The sequence below is a fragment of the Talpa europaea genome (assembly GCF_964194135.1).
Source record: "Talpa europaea genome assembly, chromosome: 1".
NCBI lineage: Eukaryota > Metazoa > Chordata > Mammalia > Eulipotyphla > Talpidae > Talpa > Talpa europaea.
In genome coordinates this window covers 30,798,915-30,817,714 of record NC_140073.1, presented here as the reverse complement: position 1 = coordinate 30,817,714, position 18,800 = coordinate 30,798,915, and the positions used below count along the sequence as shown (strand labels likewise).

Below are 18,800 nucleotides of genomic sequence, written 5' to 3'. Positions count from 1 at the left end.
CCATGCCTCTTAATTTTAATATTTCCATTAAGATTGGCTTTCTGGGCCGCATTTGGGATAATTTGTTCAATTCAGTCTACCAATTCACTAATTTTTTCCGAAGCTATCTCTAATTGTTGAATTTATCCATTTAATTTTTTATACAAATAATTGTTATAGGACAGGGAGAGGGGCAGCCCAAACCCCACAAACCTGCCTGTTCTAAATGGGTTCTGCCATCTGCCGCATCAACACAAAACATATGAGACTTTAATGGGAAGGAACTTTAATACAACTAGGAAATAATAAAGGTAAGGCAAAGAGTCTAGTTTCTAAATGAAGCACCCAAAGTTACCCATCCCCTCGTGGGTAAAAGTCCATCCATATGGGATTGGCCCAGAACAAGGCCCCAAAGCCTGCCACAAGTCTAAAGCATCTTCCAATGGGGACCCACAGAAAAGGGTCAGAAACAACCAGACAGGCCCGGAAGGAAAAGAGCAAAATCAACATGAAGATAAAAGCTGCCATTGTCATCTCCCCACGGGTCTCACCCACATCTGTGTCACCCCGTCCACGACCAAAAGACAAGCGCAGTTTCTTCACGTGTCTCTAGGCTCCATGCGCCTCCTCCAGGTCTCCTGGCTCCATCCTGCTCCTTCCTTCCTCCGTCTCTTCTGCAGTTTCTTCTCTCCCTGCTCAGCTCCACCCTCCCTTGGGTGGGGCAGGGAACCTCCCCCTTTCCTTGGGACCACCCTGTTACATAATTTCTAGGAATTTTTGGTTGTTTAAAATACTTGCTTTTTACTATTATTTTCAAGTCTCTTAATTTTATTAGTCACAGACAGACTTTTTAAAATTACAATAGCTAACATTTTTGTAGGTCTGCTTTTGCTAGCTGTTGTTTCTATGAGTTCTTGGTCGTGGTGCCTACTGCTTGTTTGAGTGTTTAGTATTATTTGATATACTGCATATTTTCCAAAGAACTTGGTGGAAAATTTTTTGATGCCTGAACTTCACCCCCAAATGGTTTGCAGTTGTTTTAGCCATGTACCTGAGGTAATTACAAATGCAGAAATACTAGATTTATTATTTTTAAGTTGAAAGGTTTCCAATATTATTTTGAATGACTCACCCATCTTCAGCTGTTATCAACATTTCGCCATTTTTATCTCTGCACCATTATACTTTTTTTGCTAACAAGAAGTTTTTAAAATGTTTATCATGCTAGTGTTGAGCCTAACAAACTTATCAATAGGGCCACAATTCTAAATTATGTAAAAAAAAAATAAATTCCCTAATATACGTAGTCTATATTCACATTTCCATTTCAGGATATTTATTTACATTTGATTTACTTAAAGGAAAAACTCAAGTTACTTTGATTAATTTATAAATTTTGGGGGGTGAACTTTTTATTTTGAGGTAATTGTAGTTATCACATGCAACTGTCAAAATAATAGAGATCCCTTGTACTCTTTACTAGTTTTTCACAATGATTACAAGTTGAAAAATTATAGTTCAGTACTGTCACCAAGTTACTGATATTGGGCCTCGCTAGTGGTGCGAGGGGTTAAGGCATAACCTGTGAGGCTATCTGCAGCCACTGCAGCACAAGTTCGATCCCTGGCCAGGGAGTTACCCACGGCATGCAGCAGACCTCTCCTGACTCACCCACTGCTCCCCTTAGCACTGTATTTCAGTCAGTCTTCCTGTTCTGTTCCCCATTCTGTCTCTAGTGTATCCGCTCACCCCACACCTCTGGCCTGTACCTCAGTTCTTGTATGCATATGTAAATAAATCTTAAAAAAAAAAGATAGCACTGTACATGCTGTTTAAAAAAAAAGACAGAGCAACTGATAATGATATCATCAGGATATAAGATAATTCAACTACAAGTGCCTCTTCCCATTTGTCCTTTTATGACCTCACCCAGCCCCCATGTTCCAGTCACTGGCCTTAACCTCTGCCAACCTCTAATCTGTTCTCAATTTTATGACTTTGTCATTTTAAGAAGGCACATGTTATCACATGCAACTGTCAAAATAATACACAACAAAACTAAAAAAAGAACGGCACATGGAATCATATAGAATGTGACCTGTTGGGATTGTCTATTTTCATTTAGCATGTTTCCCTGGAGGTTTGCCTAAATTAGTGCATGTATCAATAGTCTATTCCTTAATTCTGAGTAGTGTTCCATCACATGGATGAATGTATCACAGTTGGATCAACCATTGGACTTTTGAAGGCAATCCAGTCAGGGGCTGTTAGAAATAAAGCTGTATGAACATTTGTGAATAGGTTGGTGCATAAACATAAATTTTCATTTCTCTTAGATAAATGCCCAAGAACACCATTGCTATACATGTGGTAATTGCATGTTTAGCTCTGTAGTAACTGCCTGTTTCCCAGAGGGACTATACCATTTTATATTCTTACTAGCAATGTATAAGAGATCCAGTGACTTCACATCTTTGCCAACAATTTAGTGTTGTCACTTTTTTATTTAAGCCATTCTAATAGGTGTGTAATTATATCTAATTGTGTTTTTAATTTGCATTTGCCTAATAGCTAATGATGTTAAACATCTTTTCATATGCTTATTTGCCATCTGTGTCTTTTCTTCAGTTAAATGCCTATTTGTGTCATTTGCTTATTTCTAACTGGATAGTTTTTTTCCTGTTGAGTTTGATAGTTCTTTCTTACTAGCCCCTTTACAGTATATGCAATTTACAAATATTTTCTTTCACTATGTAATTCATTCTCTTAACACAAAATTTAACCGAATGGATTTTATTTTGATGAAGTTCAATTTTTTTTTTTAATGGATTATGCTTTTGGTAGCGAGTCTAAAATCTGTCATCTGTAGAATTGCCCCCTTCCCCTTTTTCTTGACTTTATTGGAAGAAATCAGGTCATTTGTCCTGGTATTGTCCTGTAGATTTTTTCTCATTCTGGATTTTGATGCATACATCCTCATGGTGCCATTTGACATGTTTTTCTATCCTTGTATTTCTTGTGATCTGAAATACAAGGTCCACAAATAGAGGCTTCACAAATTCAAATTGATTTTGCTACCTCCACCCCCAGAATTGTTCATGAGTGGTGGTGGGTTTTATTGCATTGAATCAAAACTTCTTAGTATCATTATTTTTAATGTTCAAATTGACCTATTTTTCGTTAATGGCATATATCTTGTGTCCCTATAGCAGACCCCAGTGATCCTCAACATAATTTCTGAATTAGAGTTAATATATTGAAATGAAAAACAAATATAAATTTAAGTTTTGATAATGTAAATATTTCTTTTTGGCACTATCAGATATTTTACAGCCATTTTAGTTGCCTACCTTTGGAATGAGAGCATCCTGATACTTTCAGTAGAAAATGACTTAGAGATCAGTCTGGATTCTGGCTGTGTTTATTGCAACTGGACTGTCATTGCTTGTATTTTTTCAAGTGAACTAATGTGACTATTTTTTAATATTAAAAAATCATTTATATTGTTACTCCCAATTTAAGATCATGAAATTTTAATGTGAACGCTTTAATTTTATACTTGTAGCTCTTCTGGTCAAAATCTTTTTTTTTTTTTTTTAAATTTTATATATTTATTTTTGTGTAGAACTGGGGGGCAGGCCAGAGGTACAGGGGGTGAGAGGATTCACCGGAGACAGTGGGGAACAAAACAGGCAATATACTGAAATATACTGCTGAGAGGAGCAGCGGACAAGACAGGAGAGGTCTGCTGGGCCATGTGTGTCACCTCCTGGCTGGGGATTGAACTCAAGCCATTGAGGTGATAGTGCTGAGAGTCAACCCCTAGGCCACCAGGGATGCCCCTGTGGACAAAATCTTGATTCCTACTATAATAATTGTTTTTCTGCTAATACTCATTTGAATTTCCTCCATTCTTTTTGCAGTTACAAATAATAGTATTCAAATATTCTTGTGGATATCTTTTCTTATTCCTAGAGGTGAGGTTGATTGGTAAATTGTTAATGCATATGTAATATTAGTTATTGCCAAATTCTCCTCAATACTGATCTTACCATTTGTCTTTCTCACCAATTTGTGCTGTGAGAATACCTGTTTTTTTTTTCAGTCTTCCAACAGAGTATGTTATAAAGTCACTTTAAAATTATGAGATTGAGAATTTTTCCTGCCACCTAGTCATTGTAAATTGTTTGCAAATTTATGTGAAACCTTGTTTATGCTTTAAAACAATTGGAGGTGGTGAGGAAGGTTGTACTTGACCACTCATATCCAAGGTATAATTGATTTGGCACAGAGTGGGGAGGTGGCAGTAGGTGAGATTTTAAAATCACATTTACTCTCTTGATGCATTTGGTTGTTTCTGCTTTGTTACCAGTATCAATTTCCTATTATATTCTTCACTTTGGCCATGGGCCTCTGTCTCCAGTTTTCACCAAGTTCATTCATTTGACTTACCAAATGCTCTAAGTTGGTAGCCCACAGAGTGATACATCTAACCAGATTTTTTTTTTCTTCTAGCATATTTGTTATACTTAGACTCAGTAGTCCTTAAATGCATTGCTGCTGAAAATAGAATGCGATCTTGTTCTTTAAGCCCTCAGTTATACTGTTAGTAGAGTTCTTTTCTATTGTGTCAAAAAATCTGTAATTTATATACATTATAGAATCACTCTTGTATATATGTTTAATTGTATTTATATTTAAAATATATAGAATTATATTTAATATGTATTTTCTCTTTAATAAAAGTGCTAGTAAATATTTAACTGTATTTTTAAGGATAGTATACCTAGTTATATATATATTTTGAACCGGTGTGGGAGAATAGGAATTTTTTTTTAAGTAATATGCACTATTCTCATCCTTGGAAACTGATTCTCTAAATCTAGAGTAGGACCACAGATATGTATTTGGAAAGATCTTGAGATGATTCACTTTTCCTTTGATAGATTTGCTTATTAATCATTTTACTACAGTTTGAAGAAAGGGGCCCACTTGACTGTCAGTATTTTATTGATTAAATGAGAGTGCCATCTAGTGGGGGAAAGACTTTTAAATCATAGGAAGCTTTTCAAACTTGGGAAGACTATACAGAAAATTATCTCCTGTGTTATATTGTCCAGAAATCTATGACACTAATAAATGAGAACTGTTGTAATATGTGAAAAGAGGAAGGAAGTCATCATACAGGATACTAGCAGGCACATAATAGGTGCCAAGTAAATGGTAATTACCTTCATTCTCATTCTTCTGGAGAAAGTAGTCACCAAGTGAAATCATAGTGAAATAGGAACTGCTGTGACAAATATTTGTGATATATATGTAAAAAGTTATTTGTTTACATGTAATAATATATAGAAGTTAAAAATTTCATCCTTTTCTTTATAAGAGCACTCAAGTTTATCTCGAGTCCCCCAACATACTCTGGCAGTTTCTGGTGTATCCCTCCTAAAATATTTTAATCTGTTATAGGCATGTAAGTGTATCCCTACCTCTTGGCTCACTCACTCTTTTAATAAATATTTTGTGATTCCTGTGTACCAGGCACTGTTCTAGGCAGAATAAATCAATGAACAAATTAGATACATACCCTTATATTTAGTGTAGAGTAAGCATATTCTATCTATTGTTCTACACCGTGCTTTTTTCATTTCTTTCAGTCTGTAAAATTTTGTATGATTACTTCCCACAATTTTTTTTATTACATTCAGAACACTTGTTGTGATTTCTGCTTCAGGTGTATATTTAGGTGGTTTTTAGTTACATACATATTAGGATTGTCATACATTCTTCATAAAGTTTGACTTCTTTATCATTAAGTGCTATTTTTTTTTGTCCCTGGTAATATTTTTGTTCCATTGACCTATTATTTAGTTTTCTAATTGATAGTATTCTATTTTAGACTTTTATTTTCTAAGTGGTATTTTAGACATTTTAAAGCTTTATAAACATAGATGAATGTTATGTTCTTTTTGCTTTCACCCAGATTATTGCACATTATATAATTATTATTGCACATTATGTAATTAGTCATGTAAAGTTTTCCTTTTTTTCCAAGTAATGCATATTATTATTTTTTTATTTTTTATTTATACAAGCACTGGAAACAGGCAGAAACGCGGGAGGGTGAGAGAATTCACCAGAGCCAGAGCGGGGAACAGAACAGGCAGAGTGACTAAATACACTGTTGAGGGGAGCAGCGGGTGGCAGGAGAGGTCTGCGCACCATGTGGGACCCTCGCTGGTGGCCAGGGATCTAACCAGCACTGCAGAGGCTGTGGGCAGGTTCACAGCTCAGTGCTCAACTGCTGCGCCACCAGGGGAGGCCCTAAAATTTTCTTTCATGATCTTTTAAGTTGTGAAATTTATACAGAAAATGGTATAAACAGGTGCCTTGTAACAAATAGTTACATAATGAACACTTGTGCTATCATCAGCCAGAGTGCCTGATCAAAATGTAGGAAGAAGCTGCACAAGTATCTTTTCCCAGTTATAACTCTCTTCCTGCTTCAGAGAGGTAACCCATCTCCTTTCCTTTATGGTGATAATTTCCTTGCTTATCTTTATGGTTTTGCCACTTCTGTTTACATCCCTAAAGAATGTGCTTTCTATTTTTTACTTTTTCAGATTTATATAAATGGAACCAATGTAAGCATCTTATATTTAAAAAGCAGCTTACTGTATTTGTCTGTTCATTTATAGAAAATCAGTATCAACCAAAAATACAGAACAAGACTGTTTAAAAAAAAAAAAAGGCTAGTGAATAAAGTAGTGAGTAAAACATTTGTGAAAGGCTTGGAATGAGAGGGTAGAAATTACTGAATTCAAGGACTTTCTGCTTGGCAAGTGCCCTTAGATTCTTTTTCTGTTTTAAAATAACCAAAACTGAAAATTACAGTCTGTTGTGGGTATGCTTGAGGCAGGGAAGATGATGGATATTTCAATTAATGGGTCCATCCTCAAAGTATATTGGTAAACTGTGTTTATGTGTTTTCATTTCAAATGCATTGTTTTCAGTTAACAACTCACATTAGTCCCACTCACATTGGATAAAACTCTATGGTAAATGTTACAGAACTGAGACTAGTATTCGGGGAAAAATCATCAGATGTTTATTGTACTTCAGAAATAAACTAAGTATTCTGAATTATATTCATAGACTTATTTACTTGTTGGAGGTTATGTTTTATTTATCTTTAAATAAATCCAGATTACTATTTTTCACTAGACGTTTCTACTGATGAAACTAATTTTATTTGTACCTTTCCTTAGCCTCTTTTTAAAAAAAATAGTTAATTCTTACTGAGTATGTCAGTAATTCATTTATTTGAACTGAGATAAAATTCGAAAAGAGCACCTGCTACCGAAGGTAGCACACATTTCTTTTATCATTAATTTATTCCAAGAAGATATCATAAGCAAGCCCATTTCAATGAATCATGTTGATATTTTAATTCCAGGTTTAACCTATTGTGTTCCTTTTGTTGTAATTAATTTTTGAAGTGTAAATGAAAAACTTAATTTTAAAAAGTGAATGTCAGTTTGGAAATAAGAGTGCCCCATGAGCAATGTGGGAGAAAATATCAGGTATAATTCTCTTCCAGATGGCACCCCTACAGGTGAGGCAGCAGTCTGTGAAATTGCAGTCTGAATTGCACTGCAGATGAGTAGGGCATTTGGAGCAGTGCCTTCTGATATCAGTAATAAATGACTTGGTACAGAACCAAGGACAATTCTCAGGAAATTAAAGGCTAGTCTATCACATAAAAAGCCCATAGTAAAGTGAAGTTTAGCAAAGTGTAAAGTTGAGAGAAAGGACAGCTATTGGTAATATAAATATGAATCATTTCATTTGCTAATATTTTTAACTAGACATTAATATATCTCATAAATGTCATCTATTTGTTTCTGTACATATTGTAGTTTATGCACTAATTTTTCTAAACTGCTAATTTCCACAATGAATAGTGACTGAGACTGACCCAGCATGTATTCCTGAAAAAAAAAAAATTATCCTATATTATGGATTATAATAAGGACCCTTCACTTAAAAATGTTACATAATTCTAGGCAGTTTAGTATTCTTAAATTTACTAAATTCATCCTTCATTCTTTAGTTCTTTGTTTCTCAGTTTATTAAATGTGATTTTAAAATTTTGATTTAGCCTTTACAAACATTTTAAAATAGCTTTAAATTTTTTTTGGTGAAGCTGACTTACTGTTCCAAACCCTTTTAACATGCATTAACATATTTAATCCTTTCAATAACCCTGTGAAGTAGACTGCCATTGTTATTGTCTTTTTACAGATGAAATTTAGGCACAGTGCTGTTGACTTGCTTAAGATCACAGCAGGGAATAGGGCTACTCTGGGATTTAAATCCTTGTGTACATCCTCTTAATGACTATATTGTTGGTATTGACCACAGCCCACTAAAATGTGGTGTAAGTTAATCTCTGATGAATGACCAAATGAGCATGTTGCTAGAAGGTACTACTTTCAATTATTGATCAAAAATACTTGTGGGTTTGTTCATAGTATTTGGAAATATGATGAAACTTCAGCATATGAAAGCAAAATAAAGACTTAGCTAACTGCATTAAGATACTATTATTGTAAATTCGAACATTGTGAAATCAAAACCAAACTTTTTTGCTCTATTTCCAAAAAAGAATGGATTATATTGAATAATTCATAATAAAATTGTAAATTTTATTGTTTTCATGTACAGCAATCTTTCAAATATGGGCTCTCCTCTGCCCCCCAATCTATTAACTATCTATGCTTTAACAGCTGATCTTTTTCTCACAAGTTGATAGATGCCTCCTCATCTAGTAATTCCTTGGCATAAATTAATATTCATTTAAATCAAAGAATTTATGTTTATTTATAAGCATTTGTATGCATAGATCTGCATGAATTATGTCAAGACTGGTAAAAAAATATTAATTCAGAAAGTTCCTTTAATGAACACAAAGATGATACTCATGGGAAAGTGACTTGAAAGAGGTAGACATATTACTGAAGTACTCTACCCAGGCCAGTACTTTCCACCAAATCCTTATTTGTTCCCTGTGTAAACACATTAATAAATGAACTTTGTCACTAAGTCAACAATTATTTTCTTATCAATAAATTTGTGTGTCAGGGAAAGTAGGTAAATGCCAATGTAGATTTGAAAGTGACAGTTTAATTAGGTTCCTTTATAAGTAATTCAGGCATGAGAACTGTATTTTCTGTAATTTAAATTGGCTGGGCCTCTCCTGGTGGCACAAGCGGTTGAGTGCTGCGCTGTGAAGCTGCCGGCAGCCTCTGCAGCGGTGGTTCCATCCCAGCTGGCCAGCGAGGGTCCCACATGGAGTGGCAGACCTCTCCTGTCACACCTGCTGCTCCCCTCAGCAGTGTATTTCTTCAGTCTGCCTGTTTTGTTCCCCGCTCTGTCTCTGGTGAATCCTCTCACCTTCCCACGCATCTGGCCTGTACCCCAGTTCTTGTATAAATAAATAAATAAATAAATAAATAAATAAATAAATAGATAGATAGATAGATAGATAGATAGATAGATAGATAAATCTTAAAAAAATTAAATTGGCTGTTAATTTGTTGTCAAGATTTACATTCCAAGTTCCTAGGTATTTCTTACTGTAGATAAACCTTTGAAATATATTTTAGTTCATGTGGTTAAAAGAATATTCTATTCATCCTATCAGATGGTTATTTGTATATAGAACAAATGGGTGAGAATAGTTTTGCTTTAGATTGTTAGTATTGGGGTAAAATTCATTTTGGTTCACTGACCCCTAAGCAGTCATAAGACATATAATGTGCTGAGCAGTTGATTAAAGTTACTGCTCAGAGATGTTGGGAGGTGAGTCTAGCAGGAGAAAGATCTCTCTTTGATCTCTTGCTTGTGACTTCATCTTTTCTATAGTGAACGGTGTAACATACTAGAATGTACTGTGTGATATCAGTAGGGGCGAGTTCTCATTTCATTTGTTCTGTGATTATCTTTCCTTCATAGAGGATTTATTACTGTTCTTTAAAATCTGAGAACACTGGGATGGTGTTTTATGAACCATATTTCAAACAACCTTAGCTGTGCAAGGTATTAATAGATGTTAAATGGAAGAAAAAAAAAACGGCCTGTGGTTAAGTGGGTAATTCTTGCTTAAAATATGGTCAACAGTCCTCTTTACTGTAACACTTCTCAGAACTCTTAATGTACTAATGTGCATTGTGAATCCCTAAGAAGAGGATATAATCTCTGTTTCTCAAACTTCTGTAATTAAAGATTACCTCCATCTTTTTTTTTTTTTTAAACCTAAGAGAGACTCACTTTGAGAAACTGTGTCCTGGACTAGGGTTTCTCAGCCTTAGCCCTGTCATCTTTGGATCCAGACAGTTGTGCATTGTGGGGGGTCTGTCTTGTGCATTTTTGGATATTTATTAAAATCCCTTGCCACTACCTACTAGGTACCAGTGCATCCCTCCTTGCAACAATCCAAAATATCTCTAAATACTGTCAAATGTCTCCCTGGGGACAGAAGCTACAGATAGTCTTGACTTAACTGTGATTTAATGATATTTCAGCCATATGATAATGTGAAAGCAATACTCATTCAATAGAAACCATATTTCAAATTTTAAATTTTGATCTTTTACTGGGCTGGTGAACTATGCTATAATACTCTCTCAGTGCAGGACAGCAGCAGCTAACCACAGTTTCCAGTCACCCACACAATCACAAGTGCAAACAACTGATACTCTACAGTATATTGTGTTACCAGCATTTTGGGGGGTATTGTGGTTTGGGTGTCATACTCATCATTCCTATTTTTCACTTTAAGTATAATACTAAATAAATTAGGTGAGATAGTAAAGAATTTATTGTAAAATAGTTTGTGTTAGATCATTTTGCCCAGCTGCAGGCTAATAAAGGTATTCTGTTGTATTGCCATATTTAATGTAGGCTAGGCTAAGTATGACATTCTGTAGCAGAGGTGTACTAAATTCATTTTCCACTTAAAATAATTTGAATTTAGGATGAGTTCATCAGGATGTAACCCTATTGTAAGTCAAGGAAGATTTGTAGTTGAGAATCACTGTTCTAGATAAATATTGTAATATTATGGGTATATTAATAATTTCTATCTAAAAATTTCATTTTTATATGGAACAGTCATCTAGAAAATGGGAGTACAGGTAAAAAAGGTTTAATCCATTTTACTGTAATAAACTTTCTGGTTCCACTTTATAGCCTGGCCTGATATTCTAATAAGTACTATATGGGGAGCATACTACAAAAAAACATTGTGTATTAAAAGAATAGCTCAGGTATTTAAATTTATTTGCATATGAGGATATTGCTCATTTCTAAAGTCCACTTTTTCCCTTTCATGCAGGGCTATTTTCTTCTTTTTGAGTCCATGTTAGATTCTGTACTTTATGCAAAGAACAAATACTTGGCAAAAGGAGGATCAGGTGAGTATAAAATTCTAGTTTTAATCTAATTTTAGTCTGGCAGAACCACATGAACCTTTGGATTTCAAATAAACTATGCATGACCGAGAAAGTTCCCAATAGAGATGAAAAATGTTCCTATTAGATGAAGTTTTAAGACATTCGTTTACTATACATTTGATGGTAGAACATTATATAAGATGTTCAGGACTCTTAAGTCAGTGGCATTTTTAAGAACACTTTTTATAAAAATACTAAAGATCAGATTTGGAAGCTATTTGAATTCAAATCAAAATTTATTTTTTTTTTTTTTTTTTTTTTTTTTTTTTTTTTTTTTTAAAGATTTATTTTGTTTTATTTATTTATGCGAGCACTGGGTACAGTCAGAAGCGCGGGAGGGTGAGAGAATTCACAGAGCGGGGAGCAGAGCAGGCAGAAGGACCGAAGTACACTGCTGAGGGGAGCAGCGGGCGGCAGGAGAGGTCTGCGCGCCACGTGGGACCCTCCTCCTGTGGCCGGGGAGCAGCCGGGGATCGAACCGGTGCTGCAGAGGCTGCGGGCAGCTTCGCAACCCAGCGCTCAACCGCTGCGCCACCAGGGAGGCCCTCAAATCAAAATTTAACAAAGACCTTTTGACTTTTAATATTTGGGACATTTAGTTCTTTTATTCGAGTAGAATATTTCATACTAGGTTGGAGATGGTTCGCTTTAGAAGAAAATTTTTATCACTAAATATGTAACCCTCGCTTCTCTGTGATTTAATTAGAAAGTTTAAATAATAATTGGTGTCTGCAAAGTTTTTAAAGCAAAACATACTCAATTTATATTTTTAAATGGATTCCAATAAATGTAGAAGACTTTTTTTTTTCAGGTCCCTGGTGAACTCTTGATCATATGAACTCCGCATGTTCAAGTGAGATTGTGTTTTTACAGTCCTGCTGTGAACAACTGTATACAAACAAAATGTTGTCTTTCAGTGCAGTGGTTATGACTCTTAGTTGAGCACCACAGCTCCTGGAACAGAAAAAACATTGTACATGTTTATTGAATTGAGTCATTAAAACTGAATTGCATAGCATCTGTCTCCCTTTACCACCTGTCCTGTACCTTCCCTTTCTTAAAGCTTCAGGATCAACATATGGTTTCCATGGTTAGAGTACAGTTGATAAAACTATTACATGAAGGTGGAGGAAAAGGATGAGACATTTTGAGCTAGTGACATAAAGCACCTGACCATATTTATGCCTTTTGCTCTGAAATTATTTTGGCAGTTATGGTACAGTAAAAAAATCAATAAGACAAAAATATAAGTCATCAAGAAAATTCTCCAGTACAAAAGAGTTCTGATAATTTAAATGGATTGCTTTCTTTTTTTAAATTTTTCTTATTTTATCACCGTACTTTCTAAATCAGTATGTAAGCCTGATTTCTGATGAGAACCTGCTTAGAATTTTGAGATGCATTTTACCCAACAGCAATTGGCTGTATCTTCTATACTTGCAGTAGTTTAAAAAAAAAAAAAAAAAAAATGACTACTATGCTTAACAACTAAAAACTGTTATCTGCTTTTTGATTTTCAGCTAGCTGCCAAATAGTGAACTCTACCTTTATGTTATTACAAGTAATCCGCACAATAGCCTTTTGAGATTTTAGAACAAACCTCATAAAGATGTCCTGGGTAACATATTTTTTAACTCAGAGCTGCCAGACTCCAACATTCGTGTTCTTTTTGTTCTTCTTGTTTCACTACTAAAGTACATTTTATTGAATCTAATTGTTGCCTTGAATTTATCCTAGGGAAAATTCAAAAAACTATTTCCATACCTTCTTGAATGGTATTCATTGATCTTACTGAAAGAGTGACATCTACTTAATACATTTAAATTGAATTTTCCATGAAATTCATTAAGAACTTGAGGCATGCGAATAATGAGGTTACAGTTGATGAAACAGTAGCAGAGCTATTTCCCATCATCAGAGAGATTAAGTGGGGACTTCTAAGTCTCTCCATATTTTATATAGTTGATATTCACAGCTAGAGGTGTATTGAGTGATATAAGCAGTGCTGTTGAATGTTGTAGCTTAATTGAATCAAGAGAAAAGAAAGAAAAGTCAGAATAACATGAAGTAGGTTAACCTATTTGTGTATTTGAGCATGCCTTAACAAATCTCACCAATCATCTACCTACATATTCATTTTCCTATTGCAGGGCAAAATTTCCTTTTATGTTTTTCTGTAGGAAAGATTTACTAAGCAATTAGTAATAGAACAATTTTAGGAAGAATGCATGTATTGTGAGAGAAAGAATATTGAGGATTCACATATACATGAAGAAACCAAAATTTTTTTGTATATGTCTTACTATACATATGAGACACACACATATATATGTATGTCTCACTGTATATAATGGCATAGAGTAAAGGCTTTGTATATGTGTATGTCTTCATGGATACTTGAGGTTTTTGATAAAATGCAACTTACATTCTTGATATTTTTATAAAAGGAAAAAATTAGAATAGTTGAATGCCAGCTTATACGATAAATACAAAAAGCATTTCTCTAAAATTGAAGCAAGATTTGGATGGTCACTATTACATAGTTATTTAAAACATCAGAGGTACTAGTTAGTATAGTTAGAAAAGAGAAAGAATTTAGAAGGTAATTTTTTTTTTGAAGATTTATTTTTATTTATTTATGCATACAAGAACTGGCCAGAGGTGTGGGGGAAGAGAGGATTCACCAGGGACAGAGTGAGGAGCAGAACTGGCAGATCTACTGAAATACACTGTTAAGGGGAGCAGTGGGCAAGACAGGCGAGGTCTGTTGTGCCATAAGTGGGTTTGCTCCCTAGCTGGTGATTGAACTCATGCCACAATGGCTAGTGATAGCTTAATAGTGCTGAAACTTTAATCCCTCCACCACCAGAGAGGCCCAGAAGGTGAATTTTGAAGGTGCAATAGCAATAAAATGGTAAAAAATACTAGAAGGAAATATAGGTGTATTACTTGATAAACTTGCGGGGAGGGGACTTCCAAATTAGAACTTAAATTCAGAAGCTTTAAAAAAAAGGTTGATAAATTTGATTACATTTAATAAACTTCTAAATAGTAGAATTTGCCATAAAATGGTAAGAAAACATACAGACTAAAAAAAATTTCAATTCCTGCCTCCAAAAATAAGCTAATACCCCTAATATATAAATATATCAACAAATAAACCACAGACCCCACTGAAAATTCTCAAAGAAGTGAATGGCAACTCACAAAAGAATAAATGCAGATGACTCTTAAGTATAAGTTCAATCTCTGTCATATTGCAAAAAATGTCCAATTTAAGAAATTTTTGCTTTATTCAAGGTCACATAGAAATTTCCTATGTTTTTCTTCTTGAAGTTTTTTTATCTTTTGCATTTAGGCCTATGATTCATTTTAGGTTAATTTTGGGGTATGAGTGTTACCTATTTCCTGATCTTGACATACTACCAGAATCCCTGGGGCTTTTGTTAGGAAATGTGGATGGTCAGGCCCTTGTTAGACCCCTTTGAACCAAGGACTAAGGGAAGAGTTCTGTTCTTAGTAATTTATTTTAAATGTATATCTCCCTTTGTATTAATCAGTGTTCTTGTTGGAAGAGAGGGAGTAGGAATTATTTAAAGGCTAGGGTAGGATAGAAAATCACTTTGAGAACTAGAAAACCAGGCTGGAAAGTTAACTAACTATCCAGGAATAATACTCAATATTACTTTATGGAACTGGTTTAGAAATGATGCCAGTACGCTAATACTGTCCACTAGCTGGCACAAATGACATTGCTGATCTCTCCAACAGTCGGCATTGCTGCCTTTGAAGTAGACAGAGCTTTAGGTACATATCATTAGTGGATCCCACGCCTTGTAAGATACTTAACTTAAAAGGGAGGAAGGAAAGGTAAGTTCTTTCATTTTCAACTTCAGTACAGGAAAGCAGGCCCTGCTTCATAACATAGCAGATTACATGAATAGTTCAGAAGGGGCAACAAAATAAAGTGGCAGATATAAACTACACACACACACACTATATAGGTATATACACACACACACTCACAAACACATATACACACACTCTATAAGGTAGGTAGGTAGGTAGGTAGGTAGGTAGGTAGGTAGGTAGGTAGAACTGTACCTTCCAAAGGTCTTTGATTTTGCATTTTCACCAGAAAACTTTAAGCATCATGGTAGCAACACCTGCCTTTTGTATACCGCTTGACTTTCACATAATTTATCTCAATGTAACCAGCCTCTAACACTGGTTCATAGTGCTTATAGGTTTCCTTCAGTATTTCCATAATGCATCTCTTACCTCCTAATTTTCAGATCTCCTTATTTCATTTTTATTATTTTAGTTTTGTTCTATGATATTGCAGAAGTATCACTTTATTTTCCTTTTCAGTATATAATTTTTCAGTGAATATTACAGCTACATTTTTGCTTAGCCAAATTTTAGTGGACCCAGTCACAATTTACAAGTTAATGATGGGCAGATATTCCGATTTCCAAATAAATATTAATTTTTAAGATAGCCTTAATATATAAGTTGGAAATTAAGTTTTGAGTGTATTCAACTTCAAAGTATCTGCTGATTTTAATGATTTTGGAGTATATTTCCCTTTATGCATATTAAGCATTTTCTCATTAATGGGTATTTTCACTAAAATCTCTACGTTTTTACATATATTGTGCAAAGAACAGTTTATTTTGATATATTTAGTATCTTATTTTGCTCTAAACCTTTTGACTCTCTGGTTATTTTCATACAAGCTAGGATGCTAGTGTTTACTAGCAATTGTTTCTTTATGAATCTCAGTATTTTCTGTTAGTGTCCAAAAGTTTGTGAGGCAATTCTGAGGGATAAAGGATTTCCCATCTTTATTCACCATGTGAGCTGTTCTAGTGACAAATGAATTCGGGGCAGTGAATCGAGAAGGACACAGATGTCAAAGCCATGAATTTATAAATTGTCTGTTAAGAGGATGCTTTTGTCCAATCAGTGCTTTGTTAATTTCTCCTACAAGAAGAAATAATTATTCAATTATGCCTCTATCTGACAAAAATCAAATGACAAATGTGTCAGAATGCGAAGGTAAAAGGTTTGCCGGGATTCTGGAAAGTAGCCCAAAATTTTAGACAGCTGTGAGGTAGTTATATATACCCAAATTGACCTATAAGACTGATTACAAGTCCTTTATGAATATTCATAGGTCTTGCTAGCTGAAAGATAAAAAATAATTTCCTTTGTAAATTCTAAAAATGCAAAAATATGATTTTCTGTGTCGCTGTGAAACCCAATTAGCCTAAAAAATATATATCAACAGTAAAAAAAGTAAAGTCATATTCCTCTTTAATTTGTTTTTCTTACTACCAACATATTTTGAAAATGTTTTTAGTTTCAATATTATAGTTTTCATTTGTGAAAAAATTATCCCTATTTCTTAGTAGTATTCTTAATACATTATATTGCTGGACACAGAACTCAAGGTAGTCAACTTTTTCTTTAAACGACCAGATAGTAAATATTTAGCTTTGTAGGCCATGTGATCTCTGCAATAAGTAAACAATACTTGTAAGCAGGGTTCCAGGTAAACTTTACAGATACAGGCAATGAATGAAATTTGACCAAGGGAACATAATTTGCCAACCTTTTAGAAAGAGACTGATGATACTAAAATGTTTGACGAAAATTTTTAATATTTTTTTTTAAATAGAAGAGCTTTATGAAGTATGTTAAGTTTGTTAAGTATGCTGTGCATTGTACAACTCTGGAGGATGTTTGATTCCTATCAACTATATTATGAATGGTACTCCCTAAAGTGGTACACTGGGGTGGCCCTGGTAATCACCCCCACATCTGTTTCTCTCTTGTCTGTATCAGGCCTGCTGTCTGTTTCTGTTGACAGTGTTTTGTTGGGACATACTCAGCCTCTTTATTTAAATACTGTCTCTTATTACTTTCACATTATAGCGATGGAGATGAATAGTTTCAAAGAAGACCACATGGCCTACAAAATCTAAAGTTGTTGCTTTACGAAAATTTTTGCTGACTCCCAATCTATAGAACTTAGTATGTTCCTCTTTAAGGATAAAATTACAGCGCATAATGTGGGAAAGCATCTGTGATTATTAAGTACCACAAAGGATATATCAAGAAGTTAAGCAAATATCTAAAGTCATTAGGAATTCTTTCTTCGGGCCTCCTCAGTGGTGCAGCGGGTTGAGCACAGCACTGTGAAGCTATATGCAGTCTCTGCGGTATGGATTTGATTCCCAGCCAGCCAGGGAGATACCCACAGAGTGCAGCAGACCTCTCCTGTCTCGCCCACTGCTCCCTTCAGCAGTGCTTTCATCCGTCTGCCTGTTCTGCTCCCCACTCTGTCTCTGGTGAATCCTCTCACCCTCCCTTGCCTCTAGCCTGTACCCCAGCTCTTGTATAAATAAAATAAATCTTTTTTAAGAAAAAGAATTCTTCATGTTTTCTCATCTTAATCTGAGGAAACTGAACAACTTTCCTGTAGCTAATACATGTCAGTTTCCATAGCAGATCAGTTACTTTGAAGAATTGTTACCTGTCAGAAATTTAAATGCAATCAAGACAATTACCGTATCTGTGAGGAAGAGAGAATAGAAGTAACAGTTTACCTGGCACTAGATGCTAGTCCCAGTGCAGTTATCACATCTACCTCACATGCCCCCTTAGGGAAGATTTAAAAATATTTTATCAGTGAGATATAACACCAGGTATTTTGTCTGGGTATCTCACATGTCAGGTTTGGAAGAAGCAATTGCTTTGATGCCAACAGGTCTTATCATGGGCTTTATTTGGAAGATAATTTAGTGCTGCTGTCATTGAATAATAAAATTCCTAAGGCTATGGATAGAAACAAAGTTTGGGGGGAATGTTATTTCTCTACTGTTCTAAATCTGAAGGCTCGTTAGTAATCATGAAGTTGTTTCTTTTGTGCATTTCTTTAAAAAATTTATTTTTAAAATGTTTATTGAAGTAATGTTAATTTACAACACTGTGTATATTTTAGGTGTATAGGGTCATACCTTTACAGGTGTCTGCTTCCACCCCTCCAACCTCCCTTTTTTGAATTTTTCCTTGGTTCATGTGAACTAGATTTCAGTTTGTTGATATAAAAAACTGGTTTATGTTTTAATTCATGCTTGAAGCTCCTAAATGTTGGTATTTGAAGGACAAAGTCAATTTTGCTATTTATTAGTCAAAAAAGAATCAGTATTTAAAAAAAAAATTTGTTACAATGTCTTTTGTTGGTTATTAGGAGAGTTTCTTTCTGAATCATTCTCTAGCTTCCTTACTGCTTATTTT

The 18,800-nt window shown here is 34.6% G+C and overlaps 1 protein-coding gene across 2 annotated transcripts in view; it reads left to right on the top strand.

Annotated features, from left to right (window-relative positions):
- PRMT3 (protein arginine methyltransferase 3) overlaps positions 1-18,800 on the top strand; it is a gene marked incomplete at both ends in the record, with an annotated part of 77,467 nt that overhangs the window by 34,050 nt on the left and 24,617 nt on the right. For both annotated transcript variants that reach the window (XM_084255240.1, XM_084255239.1), the window contains one exon: positions 11,378-11,456. In XM_084255240.1, coding sequence (XP_084111366.1) covers positions 11,378-11,456 — 79 coding nt within the window. The remainder of the gene's footprint in view (positions 1-11,377; positions 11,457-18,800) is intronic.